We start from the raw sequence: 22,725 nt of genomic DNA, 5'->3' as shown, positions 1-22,725 counted from the left end.
GTGTCCATCCCTACAGTAGACCCACTATTTGACGAAACACGGCTTAAAATATCTATTTTATTTATTATTTGCAGTTGCATTAAAAAAAAATACAATATTTAAGTCAGGTGAATTTAAAAAACAATTTGTACCTTTGTCGATTTTTCTCCACTTTCTGAAAAGTGTAGTTAGTAAGTTTTACCTCTAATAGGACGATATGCTAAAAAACAAACCAAGTGTAACGTAACAAATGAAACAAACGAATCCTCAGCAGTCAGTTGGATACTGACTTTTGACTTCATTTCACTCTTTCACTGCGTCCAGATGCAGCGCCCCTCCACCATCCACCTTTAAAATCCACCCTCCAAGTAACCATCTAGCATTCTGCATTGTCAGTGCGCCATCGGCTTAGAGTTATTTGTCGACAAAGTGAGCGGTATGCACAGCGCAGCATAAGAGAGACGAGATTGTTTAAGGAGGCTCTGTGATGTTTTGGGGTGGAATTTTCTTGAGAGTAAGTACGGATTTGATGTCTAAGTGCAGGCTATTTAAATAGCGAGAGATACATTGTACAGATTTTCTTTCTTGGAACAGTTTGTTATTATACACATATGTATAACACATATTAAACCATAAAACCGTCTAGTTTCTTTGTTATGAAAGATATCAGAAAACTAAAAAACAAAATGTTCACAAAATATAAGACTACAACTAATTTGGATGTATACCCACCTCTGTACTGTATCTTTTCCTCCCTACAGGGTGTCGTCAAACTTTTGTTTCTCTTAAAACACAAGAATAAAACAGTCTTTTTCTTTGTTTCTAAAGATATCAGGGACATTTAAAAAACAGAATGATCACAAAACATAAGACTACAACATGATTTCAATGCATACTCAGAGTTTTTCAAACTTAACATAAGAAAAACATTTGTTTTCTTCCTCCCAGTATAAGTAAAAAAAAGAAGTTTTAGTGAACCTCTGCTCAACTATGTAAATACCAGAGAAAAATCTACTATAATAAACAAAATAGGGGAATCAGTTAATTTGTTCATGAAAAAATCAACATAATTTTAGGTGATGCATAACTTTTGAAACTATGTTTAGTATTTTATACCTAGGCTACAACAACTTTTACAAATACTTCACTGGAAGATGCTAACTTGGAATAATCCGTTATAATTTCATTCTTTTTATTACAAAACAAAGCATATGGGCTTATGTGGTCATCTCCATCATTTTTTGTTACTAGTTCCACGTGAACAGATCCATGGTCAAGACTTGATGTTAAACTGAATTCACTAGTTACACGTAAACGTACAATATGCTCTCTTACAAATATATAACAGCTTCCAAAATTTGTAGGCAGTTTAAAGTGAGACCCAAATGCGATTTTCCCATGCCAATCTTTCAAATGTTCGGTCATTTTGTTTGCAGTTCCTTTTTCAAAACAATATTTTATAGGGCAAGTATGTTGTCTACCTCCTTTACAGATTATTTCATGTGATTGCATATCTGAAAATTCAATCTCGTTACAACAACCACTACAATACCATTTGAAAAACTTTATTGTTTCAAGTATATTAGTGGGAATTGTTCTTTTACTTAATTTACCAGTAGCAAAAAATAATTTGAAGCACTTAGTACAATAGTAACATACTATCTTATTGTCTTCGTAAATGTAGTAATACGTAACTGGACATGAAGAAAATGAAAAAATGCAATACGTTTGGCATATGGCACATTTTAGATTGAATTCTGATCGGTGTTCAATTTGACTTCCGAGAGTGCCGAATATACTTTTCCTCAAAGGTTTTTTCACCACATTACTAGTTTCTGGAGCTGTCAAAACTTTTAGATTGCGGTCAATTAATTTAAATTTAATTTGTATCAAATTTGACATATGCGATATATCCACAACAAAAGAATCATCAGTGCATGGTTTTGTGTCCAATACAATATCAAATTCTTTGTTTTCACTACTTACAGTAACTTCATGGTATATATTTTTAGCGAGTTTATAACTCCCAACGCAAACCAAATCTAATTTTATTGTATTTTCCTAGTTACTATAACTAATATACAGAAAAAACAAATTATCTTCTTCCTGATATACATAAACACTAGGCATTTCTGATTGATCATTCAAGTTGAAAATAAACGCTGGACAATTCAGTATAGCATCTTTATGTTTGGTACGAAAGTGGCGAAGCATCAGAAAACTCGCCATTTCTTCATCACAAATTGGACACTTGTGAATTTTTTCCAGGCATACCTAAAAACATTAAATATTTATAATTTTTAAATCAATAAACACTTGAAGAAAAAGAAGAAGAAGAAAAAGAAAGAAAGAAATATCCACATACTTTGGCAGAGTGGGGGAGACCCCTGTGGTCAAAATCGCAAAAGATAAATCACTAACCGGCAGAAGCAGTATCGAAAGACCGCGCAAAAGTAGGAATGACAACCTTTCACATACAGGGTGTTAGTAAATAAGTATGAAAAATTTTAAGGGCTAATTCTACATGAAAAAATAATGCCGGTTTGCTGTATAAACATATGTCCGCAAATGCTTCGTTTGCGAGATACGGGGTGTTGAATTTTTATTTCAAACTGCCAATTTATTTATTGCTCTAAGACCAGTTGAGCGATAAAAATAAAATTTAGTGAGTTTTAGGAGGTAGTTATTGCACATTTTTTGACATACAATTAAGAATTTTGTATTCATCATTGGCGCGCATACGGGTAATAGTCTGAATTTTTTAAAGAAAAAAATAGTACGCCACTGAGATATTTCAAATTAAAAATTATTTTTAAATTCCACGTTTAATTTTTGATAAAAAACCTTTCTTGTCTTTTTTTCATATGATGCACCGTTTTTATGCAGAAAAATAAAACATCTTGGCGCGTATTTTTCATTTCTTAATACATATTTCTTAATACATAATATACATAATATTTCTTAATACATGTACATTATCAAGAACTATCCAATATAATAATACTAAACAAGGACAATAACAGAAAATATTACTAATAAGATTTTCAACTAGATGCAAGAAATGTTTAAAATGATCTCCTTTACAGATAACAGAAGAATTTTATATTCATCATTGGCGCGCGTACGTGTAATGGTCTGAATTTTTTTAAGAAAAAAATAGTACGCCACTGAGATATGTCGAACTAAAAATCATTTTTGAATTCCTCGTTCAATTTACGACAAAAAATCTTTCTTGCCTTCTTTTTCCTACAAGGCGCCGTTTTTATAAAAAAAAATTAAACATCTTAACGCTTACAAAGTATTTGAGGTAGATCCATATAGTCCAAGTAATGAAGCTTAGAATAGGACAAAACCTAGCAATTTTTACAGAATGGATCGATTTGCTTGAAAATTTGAGAGTAAGTAGCGGATAGTCCAAGGATCAAAATCTATATGATGCTGAAAGGCGCTTTTACCATGGGGGTGGTTGTCACCCCATCTCGGGGGTGAAAGTTTTTTATTATATTTTGACCGCAAAAGTTAGTAAAAACATTCATTCTAAGCAAAGAACGTTCTATACATTTTTTTGATAAAATTAATAGTTTTCGATTTATTCGCTATCGAAAGTGTTAGTTTTATATCGAAAAAATCAATGTTGTTAATAAGTTTTCGGCTAATAACTCCAAAAGTTTTCGTTTTATCAAAACAACTTTACTTATCAAAAATGTACCTTTTGAAACAATAAACAAAACCGTTTCCTTTAGTTTTTTTAAGACCAATAGTAATCGAGCTATACATTATTAAATGTTAGCTCTTCTTCGTCAAATGCTAAATACTGTAGTTTCAAAGTCAAAAGACGGGAAAACTATGCATTTTTCGAGGATAAGTTGTTCAAACTAATTTAAAGCATTTCAAAATATCTATCTCCAGAAATAAAAACAAAGTATTTAGCTCAAAAATTAAGTGACGTATATTGAAAAGAGTGTTAGTCCCTACTTTTTTCAGCGAAAAAGTGATCCGAAGCAACCTCCTAATCACCACCCTAATTAAAATTAATCATTAACCTTATTTGGTCTTCTTTATTTTTATATTATTAATAGGTTCTAAAAGTTTGACCGGCTTAGAATGATTAGTTTAAAAAAAAAGGAGTTAGAAGCGAATAACGAATTTTTGTAGTTTGGAAAAAATGGCCTTTTCTTCAGAATAGAAAGATTAGCATAAGAGATACGAAAAAATGTTTAAATATGAAATTGTAGCTTATTTAATTATCAAGAAACTGGTTTGAAAAAGTTTTTACTACAGCAAAAATTGAGTGAGCTATTGATAATTAAAACTTGTAATAACATGCAAAAACCACCTTTACCAACCCTTTCAAAGTCACCTCTTTTTGCGACTGAGATTTGAAAAAGAATTAATATTAATAGACTTATAGACCTTATAAAAACCTATAATATTCTTTTTTGCCAAACTTTCTAAGATAAAAAATAGAAAAGTTACGGTTAAAAAATCAATATATTTTTTTGAAAAAAAAAACGAGAAATCCAATTGGAAGCATAATAATGTAAGTTAGCGATGTTTTTAGTCATTGGCCTTATTCATTCTTCTTTGTTTATGTATTATTAATAGATTCTAGAAGTTTGACTGACTTAGAGAGATTAGTTTTAAAAAAACTGGAGTTAAAAGCGAATAACGAATTTTTGTAGTTTGGTAAAAATGTCGATTTCTTCAGAATAGAAAGATTAGCATCAGAGATACGAAAAAATGTTTAAATATGAAATTGTAGGTTATTTAATTCTCAAGAAATTGGTTTGAGAAAATTTTTTCTACGGCAAAAATTCAGTGAATTGTAAATTAGTATATTATTGAAAAACAATTATTTTTTCGATATAACACTAACACTTTCGAAAGCGAATAAATCGAAAACTATTCATTTTATCAAAAAAATGTATAGAACATTTTTTGCTTAGAATGAATGTTTTTAGCAACTTTTGCCGTCAAAATATAATAAAAAATTTCCACCCCCGGGATGGGGTAGCAACCACCCCCATGGTAAAAGCGCCTTTCGGCATGATATAGCTTTTGATTCTAGGACTATCCACTACTTGTTCTCAAATTTTCAAGCAAATCGATCCATTCTGTAAAAATTGCGAAGTGAAAAGCTTCAGTTCCTGGACTAATATGCATAGAAACTTAGTTCAAATACTTTGTAAACGTTAAGATTTAAGATGTTTTATTTTTTTGCATGAAAACGGCGCCGCATATGAAAAAAAGGCAAGAAAGATTTGTTGTCGTAAATTGAACCAGAAATTTAAAAATGATTTTTGATTTGACAATCTCAGTGGCGTACTATTTTTCTCTTAAAAAAGTTCAGACCATTACCCGTACACGCGCCAATGATGAATATAAAATTCTTCTATAACCTCTAAAGGAGGTCATTTTTAACGTTTGTTGTAACTCTGCACCTAGTTAAAATATTATTAATAATATTTTCTGTTGTTGTTCCAGTTTAGTGTTAAGGCCCCGTCTCACCATCAAATAATTGACAGTTATTTGATCAAACTTGACAGTCAAACTTGACTAGTGACACAAACTATACATACTAACTGTCACTTTGTGTCACTAACTGTCAAGTTTGATCAAATAACTGTCAATTATTTGATGGTGAGACGGGGCCTTTATATTTGATATTTCTTGATAACGTATTAAAAAATGAAAAATACGCGTCAAGACGTCTTATTTTTCTGCATAAAAACGCGGAATGGGACGTTTCATCGCCGGCGGTTCATCGCCGCCGGTTCGATGGCGCCGGTTCATCGCCAGTCCATTTCATCGCCGTCATATCTCGCATTTCCTAGAATTCCTAATTAATACTAAAAATAAATAATAATTGGATATAGTAATTGAGTCAATACTCGCAATCTATAGTTTGTATTTTTTATTAGTTGTTATGTAATCATGGGGCAACCGGTTTCGAGTCTTACAATATATGACTCATCATCAGGCCCAGTACAAAAAGTCTTCTCTATACAAACTACAAGCTAAAAAACACAAAACGAGAGACATGTACACATATATATAAAACATGAAAAACAACTTTGTCTTGGTTTCAATCACATACAATAAAGCCAAGCAACTGTTTAGTATTGAACTCAACAGTCCATATCATGTAAAATGAGACATTATATCATTGGGAGCGACCAATCTGATGAAAAGTGCTTGGTATATAATTTGATATATATGCTACCATCAATCCTTAACTAGTCAAGGGTCGATGGAGTCCTGGTAAAATAGTATGCGATCAAAAGACATAATACAAATTTTCTTTAGTAAACGGTATCTACTTACATAACAGCCATAGAAACTGTTCCACAGCTAAAGATGTACCTGGAAGTCACCAGCCCCATAAGAAAAGTTGACCAATCAAACAGCCCTTAGTCTCTTATTGTTAGTTAGTTAAGTGCAATTTGGAACCGTTCAATAAATTATTTTATACTGTGTTCCAAGTGGTGTGTGTTATTTCTCTTAAACAGTTGTTCTTGTCCAATTTAGCGGTTGTTTTTATGTTTTATGTAGAAGGAATGTACAAACATTTAATAATTATTAAAATAATGGGACATCACACACAAAATTTCACATGCACAAAAAATGCATGTTTTTTGTTTTTTGTTTTTGTGCATGTGAAATTTCCATTAAATTGGTCGAACATTTTACATGATCAATTTCAAATAGGATTATTTACTTCCAATTATTTTCCTATTATTTAAAGTGGAAAATAAAACTAAAGTCATTTAGAAGTCAATATTGGGTTGACGAAATATTTTTTACCAATAGGTTAAAATGACTAATAAGAAAATATTTAACTGTTTGGGTCATTATTTAACAGCAATCCTTTAGTTCTATTGCATCATCTAAATCTGACCTAAGCCTGGATTAAGTGTGAAGGAAAGTTAAAGTATGCAAATGAAAACATATTTTCTGACGCGATCTTTTTTCGCGCGATCAATTGCACGCGACCTTATTTCGTCGGCGCTGTTTTTTCGCCGGCGACCTTTTGATACGCGCTCAAATGTGCGCGACATTTTTTCGCTCGACCAATTGTTGGCGACCTTTTTTCGTAGATCCGTGTCGTAGACCGCAAGCCATAGCAGAAACGGATATTCGTTTGATTTTTGAACAGCAATAAAGCACTTGAATCAGAATTCTCGTTTAAGGGATGCAATTAAAAAAGATAAACTGGAATTTGTCAATAGATAGTTGAGATATATTTATGAGAGTGTTTGTACTATTTCTTTTATCTAAGTGCCAGGTCGAAAACGCTGGTGGCATATGGTGTCAAGCTGTCAGTTCGCTCCAAAACGTACAATACAGAAGTATTTTTTAAAATTCAAGAGTTAAAAAATAATCTACCTCTTAAAGGTTGTTTTCCTTTTTACATCATTATATAGACCAGTAAGAATCTGCGAAAAACCGTCTATTTTTGGATGTGAGAGGTGGCATTCGGATTTTTGCTGATAAAGTTCGGTGACACCTTCAGTAATAATAATTGACTTATGCTCCTTCTCAAATATGCCCGGAACATTAATAAAAAAAATTAAAATATTTAAAAATTTCGAAAAACATCGATTTTTTTCTGCTTTTTTTGCTTATAACTTTAAAACGATTCGTTTTGGAACAAAGTCGTAGAGATATAAAATAAAGATAATTGAATTTTGTAGGTATGATATACGACTGGTAAAAAATGTCTTAAGTTATTACCTTTTCTGCAATATAGCAATAAACACAAAATAAGGGGGCAAAATAAGTCTGTTTTTATTCAATATTTTTTAACCACTTTGGTGGCACTTAGAACCTTAGTAATTCGCTTAGGAAATTCTTTGTAACATACTTAAATCGTGTACCAAATTTCATTAAAATCGACCTAATAAATTTTGCATAATAAATTTGCAATCTAAATGTTTTTAAAAAAGTTCAAATTTTTTAAAATCTTTCTGAACAAAAAGTAGACCATTTAGAAGTTGGCTAATTTTTTACATATAAAGAGGTGCTCTACCTATCTAATACACTGTAAAGAATTAAAATCGGATTATTTAAGGGGCCTCAGCAATGTTTTAAATTTATTAACAATTTTTTGGCTTATAAAAAATAGCTTTGTTTAATAATAAAAAAATTAATTTTTAGCAATGCAAATAATTAAAACCGGTATAATTTGACTTAAACTTTCAAATGCTGTCAGCAGAATTGCTATTTTATTTTTTAATCAAACGTTATTCGCGTTCAAAAATTGCAATTTCTCGATTTTTTGAAAGTTCCACTGCGTTTATCTCGAAAACTATGCATCTTACGAAAAAACTTGTAAGAACATTTTTTGCTTAGAATTACCCAAGAAATACAAAAAAATGTTTTATTTTGCGGAAAATCGATGTTATGTGATTCCTCAAGTTCTTTGTTTATAACAATCTTATCGACATCCGGATCAACTGTGACCCAAAAAATTCGTGTTATACGGGTCAAAATACATAAAAAAACTTGGGTGAGTCCATCTAAATAAAGGAGCCCGTAGCACCCAAATTTGGTGTACGGCTTTAGCACATTACAAAAATTTTCTAAGCGAATTAGGAATGTTCCAAGTGTAACCTAAGTGATGGAAAATCATTGAATAAGGACAGGCTTGTTTTGCCCCCTTATTTTATATTTATTGCTATTTTGAAGCAAGGGTGATAAATTAAGACATTTTTAACCAATCGCATCTGATATAAAATTTAATTATCTTTGTTTTATTTATATACGACTTTGTTCTAAAATGAATAGCTTTTAAGTTATAAGCAAAAAAAGTAGAAAAAAAAAACGAAATTTTTTGAAATTTTTAAATATTTTATTTATTTTTATTAATGTTCCGGGCATATTTGAGAAGGAGCATAATTCAATTATTATTAACGAAGTTAATAATAAGGGGTAGGCGGTATAATACCGCCTACCCCTGATGATTATATTTCATATAAAAAAAAATATTTAAAAATAATTGAGTAATAATAATAGGGTTATTGGTTTGATGTCTATAATTGAATTTTTTTTTCAGATACAGTCTACAAATGTTATGTTTGGGTTTAAATTTTAAATATATTGACCTATCTATATGCATTAAGTTTTCTAAATTATCCAAACTTATAAACTAGCGCGTTTATACGCTGTTAGCTCGTACGTAGAGGGGATATTTAAAAATTCGCGAGCGCCAGTAGTGACAAGTCTGTAAACGTTTACTGGAAATTTGACATAAACGTCAAAGTGATTAATTTAAAATTAAAAATAAAAACATTAATTATAAAAAATATTAGTTGGTCAAAGCTGTGGTATATATTTTTACCTTAAATATACTTAGTTTTAAATACTGAATATGTTCCGTAATATGTAATTATAAATTAATCTATTAATCTTAGCTCCATCTACACGATAATTGTGAAAGTATCTGAAGTAAGAAATTAATATTTCATCAATAGAACGTCAAAATGATTTGTAAAATCCGTTACAATTTAATTACTTTTTTGTGTTGTAAATATTAAGCTATACCAATTAAATAATAAATTTAAAAATTACCGGTGAAAGTTGCATTACTAATCCGCTAGGAGCGACGCCAGCGAAGCTTAGAGCGTATAGGGTTTTATTTGTCTGTCTGTGGTTTAAGTATCATATTATCAGGTAATACATTTCAATGTTTATTGAAATTTATTTTTTTGTCTTGTTGGGGGGGGGGGAATCTCTCCTATTTTTCCTCCGTAGATCCGCCACTGACACATTATCGCACAAAGCACACACTTCACAACGAACGTAACTGAACACAATATGCTATTCAAACTTCAAACTGTTTGAAGAAGTTTGATTTCAAGTCAAACCTAAAGATATTGAAATCAAGTCAAGTCAAACTTTTTTACAAAATAAGTTTGGTTTTCAAGTCAAGTCAAGTTTGTTGAGTAAAATCAAACTAGTTTGACTTGATGCATCTCTAAAAATAAAAATCGACCTATTTCGGGATTTTTCTCTAAAGTCGTCCATTTTAGAGAAAATGAATTTATTCCATAATTTAGATCCTCTCTGTATGTGTACTTATATTATTTTATACCTCTCTTTCTAATGTAATTAATTATCGAGTTAGAAAAAATACATTTGATTCACTTTTAGGAAGAAGATATTACAAAAGTGTTAGGATGTAGTAATTCAATGGATTATTCAATAAATATGGACATTATAGACAAAATATTGAATAATTTTTAGAACGTGTAATGACATATTTTTAAATCTACCGCGTTTAGGATTCCGATCCTGATTAAAAATTTGGCAACATCGCGGAATGGGTTGTAACATTTATCCCTACCTATAAAAAAGTATTATAAAAACAATTAATTTTCAAATCAGAATGTCAATTTTAAAAACAGGAAGGATTTCCGACGCCGGGAAACAAACCCGTCCCGCCTGGGCCTGGGCGAAACCCATGTATTCTAACCACTAAACCATAATATGGATGTAAAGCACGGAGATAAATATTTGACATATAAGTTGTAGCTGGGTTTTTTTCCATCAACTTTCATATTATTTCTTCTTGCCTAAAAGCCCGGGAGTCGCGCCAGCTGACAGACATTTTTTTATGAAATTATTACTATCTACCAAACTAAATTTATAGAATCCGTGCCAAAATCACTGTAAAAATTTGACACTGCCTCCCAGACTATACAGGGTGTCCCAAAAAGATTGGTCATAAATTATACCACAGATTCTGGGGTCAAAAATAGGTTGATTGAACCTCACTTATCTATATACAATAGTGCACACCAAAAAGTTACAGCCCTTTGAAGTTACAAAATGAAAATCAATTTTTTTTCATATATCGAAAACTCTTAGAGATTTTTCATTGAAAATGGACATGTGGCATTGTTATGGCAGCATCATCTTAAATAAAAATTAAAGTGAAATTTGTGTACCCCATAAAATATTTTATGGGGGTTTTGTTCCCTTAAACCCCCCCCCCCCAAAACTTTTGTGTACGTTTCAATTTAATTATTAGTGTGGCACCATTAGTTAAACACACTGTTTTTAAAACATTTTTGCCTCTTAGGACTTTTTCGATAAGCCAGTGGTTATCGAAATATTTTGAATATTTATCGAATCCACCACATATATTTGTATATGGTTAAGTACGATTATAGAGACCCGTTATTAATCTGAAAATGTATTTATAATTTACATTTTTAGGTATATTTTGAAAAAGAAGCCACATCTTGATAAAAGATGAGTTTTCAAAAAAAGACTAAGAGGCAACAAAGTTTTAAAAACACTGTGTTTAACTAATGGTGCCACAATATACTACTAGTTTTAAGTCAATATATTTATGTTAATTGGAACGTACACAAACATTTGGGGGGTTTAAAGGAATAAAACTCCCATAAAATTTTTATGTAAATATATTAAAAAAGAAGCCGCATTTCGATAAAAACTCGCTTATCGAAAAAATACTAAGAGGCTATTAAGAAAAGATACTAAAAGTTTTAAAAACGTTGTGTTTATCTAATGGTATCACAAAAATGAATTAATTGGAACGTACACAAAAGTTTGGGGGGTTTAAGGGATCAAAACCCCCATAACATTTTTATGGGGTGGAAAAATCTTACTATATTTTTGGTTTACGATGATCCTGCCATAAGAATGGTAGATGTCCATTTTCAGTAAAAAATCTTTAACAGTTTTCGATATATTGAAAAAAATCGATTTTCATTTTGTAAATTCAAAGGGTTGTAACTTTTTTTATGAGCACATTTGTACTAAGGTAAGTTAGGTTCAATCGAACTATTTTTGACTCCAGAGTGTGTGGTATAATTTATGACCAATCTTTTCGGGACACCCTGTATATTAATAAATATCCCCGACATGGAATCGAACCCAACCCAGCAATAAACAGTATTTTTTTATAACTATTATACAAAAACTTTTACAAATACTTCACTGTAAGATGCATACTTAATAACGGAATAATCCGTTAACATTTCATTTTTGTTATTAAAAAACAAAGCATATGGAATTTTTTCATCATTGTCAGTTTTTGATACTAGTTTTAAGTCAATATATTTATGTTCAAGACTTGTAAAATATGATGTATTATTTTCACGTAAAAGTACAATATACTCTTTTACAAATACATAACATCTTAATAATTTTATAGGTAGTTTAAAGTGAGGACCAAATGCCAACTGTTTATGCCAATCTTTCAAATGTTCGATCATTTGGTTAGCAGTACCTTTTTCAAAACAATTTGTTATAGGGCAAGTATATTGTCTACCTAGTTTGCAGTTTATTTCATGTGATTGCACATCTGAAAAATCAATCTCGTCACAACAATTACTACAGTTCCATTTGAAAAACTTCATTGTCTCAAATACATTATTCGGAATTGTTCTTTCAACACTTAATTCATCAGGTTCAACTTTGATGAACTGAGAACAGTAGTAACATACTATATCTTTGTCGTAAATGTAGTAATACATAACTGGACATGCAGTCAATGAAAAAATGCAATGCGCTTTGCATAGTGTACATCTTAGATTGAATTCTGATCGGTATTCAATTTGATAACCATGTGAGTACTCATTTTCAACTATAGGTTCCCTTAGAGCATAACTAATTTCTGGTGCCGTCAAAACTTTTAGATTGCCATCAATTAATTTAAATTTAATTTGTATCAAGTTTGGCATGTGCGATGTATCCACAACAAAACAATCATTATTACACGATTTTGGTTCTATAACAATATCAAATTCTTTGTTTTCACTACTTACAGTAAATTCGTGGTATATATTTTTAGAGAGTTTATCACTCCCTATATAAACCAAATCTAATCTTATTGTATTTTCCGACTTTCTATAGCTAATATACAGAAAAAACAAATTATCTTCTTCTTGATATATATAAACACTAGGCATCTCTAAATGATCATTTAAGTTGAAAACAAATGCAGGAAAATCCAATGTAGCACCTTTATGTTTGGAATGAAAGTGTCGCAGCATCAGAAAACTAGCCGTTTTTTCACCACAAATTGGACACTGGTGAATTTTTTCGAAGCACACCTAAAATATTTAACAATAATTATAATTTTATAAATATATTACAAATTTATAAAATATATTAGCGATTGGACCGGGTTGAACACACAGACGCTTTGAATTAATCAGAAGATAGAGACGAATTTGCAATGGCTATAGTCAACCTTCATTAGTGGAGTCGGCACTAAAAGAAGAAGAAGAATTTTATAATCAATAAACACTTATAAAAATACATACAGGGTGTTTGGTAGGTCGATGGAAATTTTTTAAGGGATAATAGGGGACGCCATTTGCTACATTTTTTGCTAATAATGTATCGCTCAAACTGTTAAGGTTTCCGAAATGAAGTTAAATTTGTCAATATTCGAAGATAAGGCTGCTCGTCTATTTTATTTTTAAAAATAATTATCTAAGCGAGATACTTCCCTGACATACAAAATGCCTTACGTATTACTTGCTCAGATTGCAAAAACCCTTCGTTGTTAATGCAACTCCAAACACAATTCGGATGTCAAAACAGTAAAACGCACCTTTCATACACATACAATAACCATGTTTATAAACCAAAATTAACCACTTCATAGCAGGTAGATTGTTTGTTAGCATAGCAGGTAGATTGTTTTTTGTTTGTTATGCGTTCGGAGAATGACGATAGCTGATGGAAATTGTATGCGAAGAGTCAGTGTTGTAGGTTTACAGTTTTATTCCATTCGTAAAACAGAAAGGTAGTACGCCTAGATAATTTTTAAGCGTGAAATATACGGTTGTCGAATATTGACAAATTTAACTTTATTTCGGAAACCTTAACAGTTTCAGCGATATATTAGTAGCAAAGAATGTTGCAAATGGCGTTCCCTATTATCCCTTAAAAAATGTCCATCGACCTACCAAACACCCGTATAATATCGCTCATTAAATGCAACAACGTCATATTTCAAAAAATCGAATAATTCAGTTATGTGGTTTAACAGAAAGTAAATTGTATAAAGTTTACTTCGTTAGATCAATGTATCTGTAACTTAACAATTAACTGAGATATGGCGCCAAACGATTGTAGTATTTCTACGACGACGCGGTCTAAATTTTGACCGCAAGAGTGTTTTATTTCAGTTGTGGTTTGTCAGTAGAAGTGGCACGTGCTTACGCTTTTGTTTAAAAACGTGTTATTGTGTTTTATGAGGATATTGCACTAAAGGTAAGATCTTTTATTTGATAATATTTTATTTCAATAACGCATTATTTAGAATTAGTACTTTTTTCGCCAAAAAATGATAAACGTTTAGGTTTTAATAATTAAAAATATGACGCTATTGTTCTGAAAAAAATATTTGTTTGGTGTATTATTTTTTCTTAAGACTTTATTACAAAAAATTTAATATTTTTTTTGCTGGAGATGTCTGAGTTTTTGTAAACAATATGACTTTATTGTTACAAAATATTATTTAAAAATTTAAAAGGAATAATATTTATTTAAGGTTAGGTCAATCTTTAAACACAACTTTTTTCTCCATTTGGGATTGCGACCAATTGATTACATTAAATTTTATTATTTTTTAAATTTAAAACCAAAAATAATTGCATATTATGTTTATTTGTCTAATACTTTTTATTTGATCTAATTTAAAAAATATACCATTTTAGGCTTTCAACGTAATAATGTCCTTTCGCCTAAAAAAGATTCAGCAGATTTTAAAGCAGCAGCAATCTACCAATGAGGATGCATCTACCAAACAATCTATCTCTGACTACACAGTTTCTGTTTTTGAATGTGAAAATGGTACCCCAAAGAATATGCTCGACAATGATGAACAACAAAACAAACAAGAAAATAAAACAAACGTTTCAGAGATGGACAATGAGTTTTGTTGTAAAAAAATCAAGAATCTTCAGTACACTAGGTAAGTATTTTTTCAGGGGCTGTTCCAGCTTTTGGAAAAATGTGAGGGGGCACGGCGTTGCGGTTTAGAAATATTGGTGCTACAAGGAAAAATATTTTTATAAAAAAATTAGTTCTGAAAAATTAAAATGAAAAAAAGTATAGTTTGCCTACGTAAATTATGTTATAATATGGAAAAAACAGTATAGGATTTAATGGTCTATTTACTATTTTATTTGACACCTAGGCACTCCCATATAAAATTAAAAAAATGCAAAAAAATTCAAAAATGGTATGATTTTGAAAGTTAATAGTGTTTGAAGATAATTATTATTTTTTACAGATGATACGAATATAGCTGTTCCTGGAGCTTCTAAGTCAACAAGTTCTTCATCATCGTCAAGCAGCTGTTGTAGTAGGTGTTCTAGTAGGTCTTCCAGTAGTAGTAGCTCTTCTTCGTCTGAAGATTGGGAGGACATAATTAACGATCAGAACTATGTACCAAAGAGTGATGAAGAATCAGAAGAGTGTGATAAAGAAAACCACGACGACGGTAATAATGAGCCTAATCAAACCTTATCAGCAAACCAAGACATTCCTATTCTTGTTACACCCCCAACGAAAGGTAAGAAACGTCAACGAAATACTGAAAACTGAAAGAGAAATCTTACAAAAAAAAATGAGAAATTGTGGTGAAGCCTACAAAACTCATTCAAAAAACAAAAATATGAGACAAAAAAGACAAGTAAGGTATCAGTGCAAAGATTGTAAACTCAAGTGTCCATCTAAATTTACCGAAGAGGAGAGAATACAGATTTTTTTCAAGCTAATGGTCACTCGGTGAAGTTCAAAATCAGAGAGTATATTAACAAACTGTTGGTACCAGTTGTACCCCAATATACATAGGTATATTCGTATCGGAGGCACAAGAAAACCCAGAGACAAAAATAACGCATACTATTCTGTAAAAGAAGGTAAGTAGATTCGAGTTTGCAAAGTATTTTTTGCAAATACTTTGGACATAACTGATCGCATAATAAGAACTGTACAAGAAAAACGGAATAAAGTTTTAGACGTCCTCCTTGAATCGGACAAACGTGGAAGACACGTTTGAAGAAACGTGGGAGAAACCAGAAATCGCTAAATCCAGAAATTCGTGAAGATATTAGACAGTACATAACATCAATCCCAAGAATTGAAAGTTATTACTCGCGCCAATACATCCAGAATATTTATTGATGATAGCCGCTCATTGGCAGATATTCATAGAGACTATATTGAAATCTGTAAACAAAGAAATAGACCTTTTGCAAGTTAGGCAATTTTCCATGAAGTTTTTGTCAAAGAATTTAATATTTCTTTCTTTACACCCATGAAACACCTTTGCGAAACATGCGTATTTTCATTAAAATTTCTAAGCCAAAATATTTTATTAATGTTTCTTGAACAGTATTTTTATTTGTAGACTTCTTGTTTTTAACATGTTGACATATTAAAATTATTTGCCAAAAACTGTGTTTAAATAATGACAAGATCATCATATTTTAATTTGTACCTCTTTTTTCAAATGCATTTAAGCGACAATAACGTCACAAAATGGAACATTTTTTAATAATTTGATCTTATTAACCCTTAAAATTAAAAAACTCTTTTTTTTTCAATTGATTCTTAGACCAAACAATCACATTGTCTAATGGTTTTAAGCATTTTTTTTTCAATAAATTAAAAATTTTTTTAGCAGCATCCAAAACTTAAAATTGAATTTTCTGGAAAGTTAGTTTTTTGAGATATGACATTGTTGCATTTAATGAGCGATATGTGTGATTCAAATTTTCACTCAAATAGAAGGACCGACATATCTCAATATAAATATTAAGTATTTATAGTCCTTAAACTATTGGTCCAAGAGCTGATAGACATTTTTTGGTAGGGATTTGAGGCAATCTGAAAATTGTTCAGGTAACTCTTCCATAAAGCCACCTTTACACGGTCAATGTTATTGATGGAATATTTTTTCAATATTATTGTTTCAATGTATTCCTTAAATATCCACTCAGAATGGGTATTTAAAGACTAAGAAATGGTTATTTATGTGTAACGTTACAAACGTCACATCTTTGTTATTTTATTTTTAAATAATTATTTTACTTTATTTTCTTAAATATTTCATTAACAATAATTTTCTTCTATTTGTTTTACTAGTTTTCTTCGTTAAAAACTCGTTGGCGCCCTCTTTTATTATCCTCTTTTATTATCTTATATTTAATATACCTCTTTTCGTCTTAAATCTAAATCATCATACTGAAGTTACCCCGGATATTCTTACTCTCTATTAGATATCTGTCTGTCAATATGGAACATGTTTGCCCATCTACTCATACTTTGCGTTGTCATGTCAATTAGAGTGACAATTAGTAATGGAGGGGCGAAATTAATCTATTTAAAGAGATGAGCCCATCATATCTTCATTCTATTTACAGACTTTTATATTCTCTCTGGGGGCAAGAATACATATTATCATATTTTAATTACATTTTTACATCTAGCAGTTTTTCTAATATTTTTTTATATCTAACCTAACCTCCCATCTAAAAGCATGGTTTCTGATATTTCCGTTCTCCCTCTGGGAGCTTCAAAAAGCATATCGCCGTCGATGGCACTAAGACTAACAGCAATGGGACCATGGCATCTAGACTACAGCTCGCAACATCCTCAGCTGCAGGGATCTGAGGCCAAACATCTGCCCAGGTCTATAAAAAGTCTACAGTAGTACCATTCGACATCAAGAAGTTACCATCAGATACCAAAAGCCATAAGTATAATCCAGAATTGTTCATTTTTGGCAAGAATTTTAATATATTTGTTAATGCAATTAATAAGTCATATTTTTATTTAATCTTTTATGAACAATAAACATGATTGGTTAAAAATACTGTTTTGTTTGCTTTCATTCCAAACTTTCATAGTTCATTTCTAAGATTAGGACAAGCAGGGCCACCGAGAGGGATGAGCGGGCCCCGGCAATAAGTGACGAACGGGCCCCCGACAAAAAGTGAAGACCGAAAAAAATTGTTCAACTTTTATAGAAATAAAATTATCAATAGTAAAAATATATAATAAGAAACATTTCAAATATAAATTTTATTAAATTTTGATTATATGTATTTATAATAGTACAAAAAAACTTTTTATAATACAGGTGATTTTCGGGTTTTCTGATTGGAAAAGAGAAAAGATGTCTATAATTTTCGAAAAATCGCATGATTTTACCACATCATTTTCAATGCACAAAGTTGATAGGCAAGTTAACCAATCCTGTTTCATTGTAGATATCACAGCATTCTTTATGCGGGAAAGAAAACTAAAGGATCTTTTCACTTCTGCGACTGTCACCGGCAATGTGCCAAATATTCTTAACGCAATAACGACATTAGGAAATAATGAATCTAATTTGAGATGTTTAATTTTATTAAGTAAATCTATTGGAGAAATTGCAGGGAAAGATTCAAGGAAGGCGCAGCATAGGTAGAAGAAAAATGCCCTGGCAGAGAAATCTCAGAGAATGGTTTGGATCCAGCTCAACTGAACTCTTTTGGACTGTAGTCAAAAGGTAGAATAGCAATGGTGATTACCAACCTTTGTCGGGGAGATGGCACGTAAAGAAGAAGATCGCTCTTAAATGAAAAATTTCATTTATCAATTTTCACTGATATCTTCTTTATAAAACTCGCGCAATATATCAACTTTTTTTGAAGTTATACTTCTTTAGGCGCGATTTCATTGTGAGGGTGAAATTTTATTAATCTGCGCGCATGCGCACACAGGCAGTATGGAGTTAGTTACTAAATGTTTTAATTTATGTATGTATCAGTCCAGAAAAGGTGTGGAAAGAATATATTAGTGTTTTTAAATATATTTTTCTACAAACGTGTTAAAAATGCAATTTTTAGCACTCCATAGGAGCGTTAAAAATGCTACTTTAAGGCACTAGTGCTTTAAAAATTTTAAGGCACTGCAGTTAAAAGTGAATTGTCAAATTGTGAAACGTCAACATATTTATATTTCATTTATTTACATTAATATTAATAATATAACTTGCGCAATTTGAAAAAGGTGGTTTAAAAGGTTTTTTATTATAATTTTGTGTCTTTGGAGTTGTCTTCCTTGGGCGTAAAATAATAAAAGATCTATTTTTATATTTCACTTGACACCGTGATGTGTAATTATGTATATGTTATAGTCAAAGCCCGAATTTCAGGCACTCCTAGGTTTGACTAGTCAATCCTCAGGTCTGACTGACGGTGTTAGTCAAAGCCCGAAATAAAGTTACAGTTTCGGCCTTTGACTAGTCAAACCTAGAAGAGACTAAGTTGGTCAGGCAAAGGTCGAAATTTAATTTTATGAAATCGGGGTTTGACTGGTCAAACCCCGATCAGCTATTAAAATGTCGTAATTTGTTAGATTAGGTTTAATAAAACGTCATTTTTTAATTTGAATGTTTATTTTTTTTATATTGTCGTGATTAAAATAAAAAAATAGTGTTTATTCTCACATGTTGAGGCATTATGGCATTTAGAGTTGCATAATACCTTAGACCTTTTTTACACTTACATAATTTTGAAGAGCATTTCTTATTACAGTAGCATTTTATAAAGCCTTGTCCTCCAAATTTAGAATCTTTTGTACTAATTTCTCTTAGAGACAGCTTAACGTCTGGAACATCTTCGAAATTAAGAAAATTCTCTTTGCATTCTATTAGATTTCTTGAAAAAAGAATGTTTATTGTTCCGTATTTCGTACCAACTCTATATAAACCGTCAATTGTTTTAGCTTTTATGATACAAAAAATATTTCGAGCATCTCCTTTGGCTATATCAAAGCTGGGGATAGATAATGGGTGCGTTCGGACGACCACAGCAGCTGAACAGCTGAGCCAGCAGTAGCTGTCAGACGTCACCGCTGGAATTCAGCCGCTGAGAGATTTACTAAGCTTTCCCTATCACGGCTGGATTGGATACAACCACAACCACTCAGCCGATTTCTGCTCACAGTCAGCCGCTATGGTCGTCCGAACGCACCCATTGTTACACAGACAGAAAAGATTAAAATAAATATAGGAAAGGCGATTGAAGGTCTTCATGCCCAGGCTAATGCTAAGAAACAATTAAGCGAAAAAAATGTTCCTCCAATTTCGATCGGAAAAACTGTAACAATACCACTGGCGAAGCGTCCATGTAACCATTGTTACCATTGGTAACAGTTAAAATTTGCAAATAAATATTTTATAACTACTATGAAATAATTCCATTTATATTTTTTTAAAATAGAAATATTTGTTAATAGTATCTACCTAATTCAGTAAAATAGCCAACTAGAAGCACGAAAATATCAGCGAGTTTATGTAAAATCGGTGGCACGTTATTATAATACGCCCTTACCACAGTATATAGAGGTTCCCTCTTTATACTGTGCCCTTACTTACCGTGCGCCGCGCCGTTATTGGTTATGTTGGTATTACAATTCTCTATTGTAGACTTTTATGTGTTGGCAACACCTGTGAGTGACACAAGTGACAAGTGTCAATGTCAACAAGAACTTTGTAATGTAACCAGGAATTTATCTTAAAATAAAAACGTTTATTTTGTCATCGTATTCGTATTATTTGATTAACTATTTCCATCTATAAGCAGACTATTTCCATCACGCATTCCTAGAGGTTATGGGTCCAGAAGTTGTGGAAATTTAAGACGCTATAGTGGTAAATTAGAAATCAAAAGTGTTCACGAAACGTGGTAAGGAAGTCAACGACAAAAATGGCGGAAGCAAATTTTGTTAACATCAAACCCTTTGATGGAAATAATTTCTCCAACTGGTTATTTAGAGTGAAATTGTTATTGGAACAAGCTGGTGTCTTAGCTGTACTATCCCAAGATGAACCCGCAGCCACAGCAGATGATGCCGCTCGAGAACTATACAAGAAAAACGATGTCAAAGCCCGGAATCTAATTGTGCAATGTTTGCATGACAATGTACTGGAAATGATCAAGTCAAATACCTCAGCAAAACAGATTATTGGTACACTGGAAAATACTTACCGAAAGAAGGGGATTTCGACACAGGTTCAACTGCAGCAGAAACTAAGGTCATTGAAATACACAACAGGGTCTTTAAATATATTTTTAACAGAATTCAGTCAAACCGTGTGGGAACTTAAAAGTGCAGGAGGTCAAATACAAGATAGTGAAGTTGTATCACAGTTACTATCGGCAATGCCTGAATCATATCAAGCAGTTACTACAGCAATTGATATTATGTTTTGTCAAGATGAAACTAAAGTTACATTAGACTTTGTTAAAAACAAGCTACTAATGGAAGAGGCAAGGCACAATAAAACTGATCCTGAAACAAATCCTGATGTTGCATTTGTAGCAAAGAAACAGCCATGGAATAAATGGAAGAATAAAGCTGGAACGAGTAATGGTAATGAAAGAAATAATCAAAAATTTCAATTCAAATGTCACTTGTGTGGAAAAATTGGTCACAAGCGCTATCAGTGTTGGAAAAATAAGAATGGAAATAGGGCATTCCCAGCAGAAACCGATGAGAAGGTAACATTTTTGACTGCAGATGAAACCACCTTAATTAGTAACTCAGAATCTGGTGAAATAAGTTTCATAATAGACAGTGGTGCTACAAATCATTTAGTTACAAAGGATGTTGAAAGGTTTTTAGGTAATATCCACGAAGTAATGTATAACATAAATGTAGCAAAGAAGGGTCAATCATTGGAGGCAACAAAACAAGGTGATTTGAATCTACAAGCAGTAAATGGTAACCAAATTGAGATGAAAAATGTATGGGTATGTAATCAACTTTCATATAATTTAATGTCTGTGAAGAAAATGGAAGAAGCAGGTCTTCAAATTGTATTCAAAGATAAAAAGGTCAACATAATGAAAGGAAATAATGCTGTGATAACAGGTGAGTTAAGAAATAACTTATATATTGTTAAATTAAGATATAGACCTTCACCAGAAGCACAAATTACAGCTGTTGAACGTAATGTGCTAATGCATAGGAAAATGGGTCATTCTGCAAAGTATCCTGTATCTGGTATATGTGAAATTTGTTTAAAAGGCAAACAATGACGATTACCGTTTCATAGCATTGATGCTGAAAGAAAAGCAAAAAGAATTTTAGAAGTTGTATCAACAGATTTGTGTGGTCCTATAGATCCAATAACTCATGATAATAAAACTTATTTTGTAACATTTATAGATCATTATTCACATTTTTGTATATGTTATTTGATTGAGAGGAAATCAGAGGTAATAGATAAATTTAAAGAATATATTGATATGGTTACTGCTAAATTTAATGTAAAAATTGAACGTATAAGATGCGATAACGGAGGTGAATACTCCTCAAAAGCTTTTAAAAGATTATGTTCAAATAATGGAATCAAAATTCAGTATACAGTACCTAGGAATCCAGAACAAAATGGTGTTTCTGAACGTTTTAACAGAACCATTATGGAAAAAGCAAGATGTTTAATTTTTGATTCAAATTTAGATAAAAGCATGTGGGGTGAAGCTGTGAGAGTAGCAGCATACTTAATTAATAGAACTGAAACTCGAACTTTACCTGATAACAAAACACCTGCTGAAATTTGGTATGGCGAAAAGCCAAATACGGAAAAGATAAAATTATTTGGTTGTAATGCTTATAATCTAATTCCTAAAGAAAATAGGAAATCTAAGTTTGATCCTCGTAGTGAAAAGCTGGTTATGGTAGGCTATTCAGATAACG

The 22,725-nt window shown here is 31.4% G+C and overlaps 1 protein-coding gene across 1 annotated transcript in view; it reads right to left on the bottom strand.

The window, feature by feature from the left end:
- Nucleotides 1-778: 778 nt before the first annotated feature.
- LOC114332061 (uncharacterized) overlaps nt 779-22,725 on the bottom strand; it is a 35,779-nt gene continuing 13,832 nt past the window's right edge. The window contains exon 2 of the mRNA XM_028281771.2: nt 779-2,253. Within this exon, the coding sequence (XP_028137572.1) occupies nt 1,096-1,881 (786 nt within the window). The 5' untranslated portion in view covers nt 1,882-2,253 and the 3' untranslated portion in view covers nt 779-1,095. The remainder of the gene's footprint in view (nt 2,254-22,725) is intronic.

Source organism: Diabrotica virgifera, chromosome 9 (genome assembly GCF_917563875.1).
Source record: "Diabrotica virgifera virgifera chromosome 9, PGI_DIABVI_V3a".
Taxonomy (NCBI): domain Eukaryota; kingdom Metazoa; phylum Arthropoda; class Insecta; order Coleoptera; family Chrysomelidae; genus Diabrotica; species Diabrotica virgifera.
This window is presented reverse-complemented; position numbering and strand designations above follow the sequence as displayed.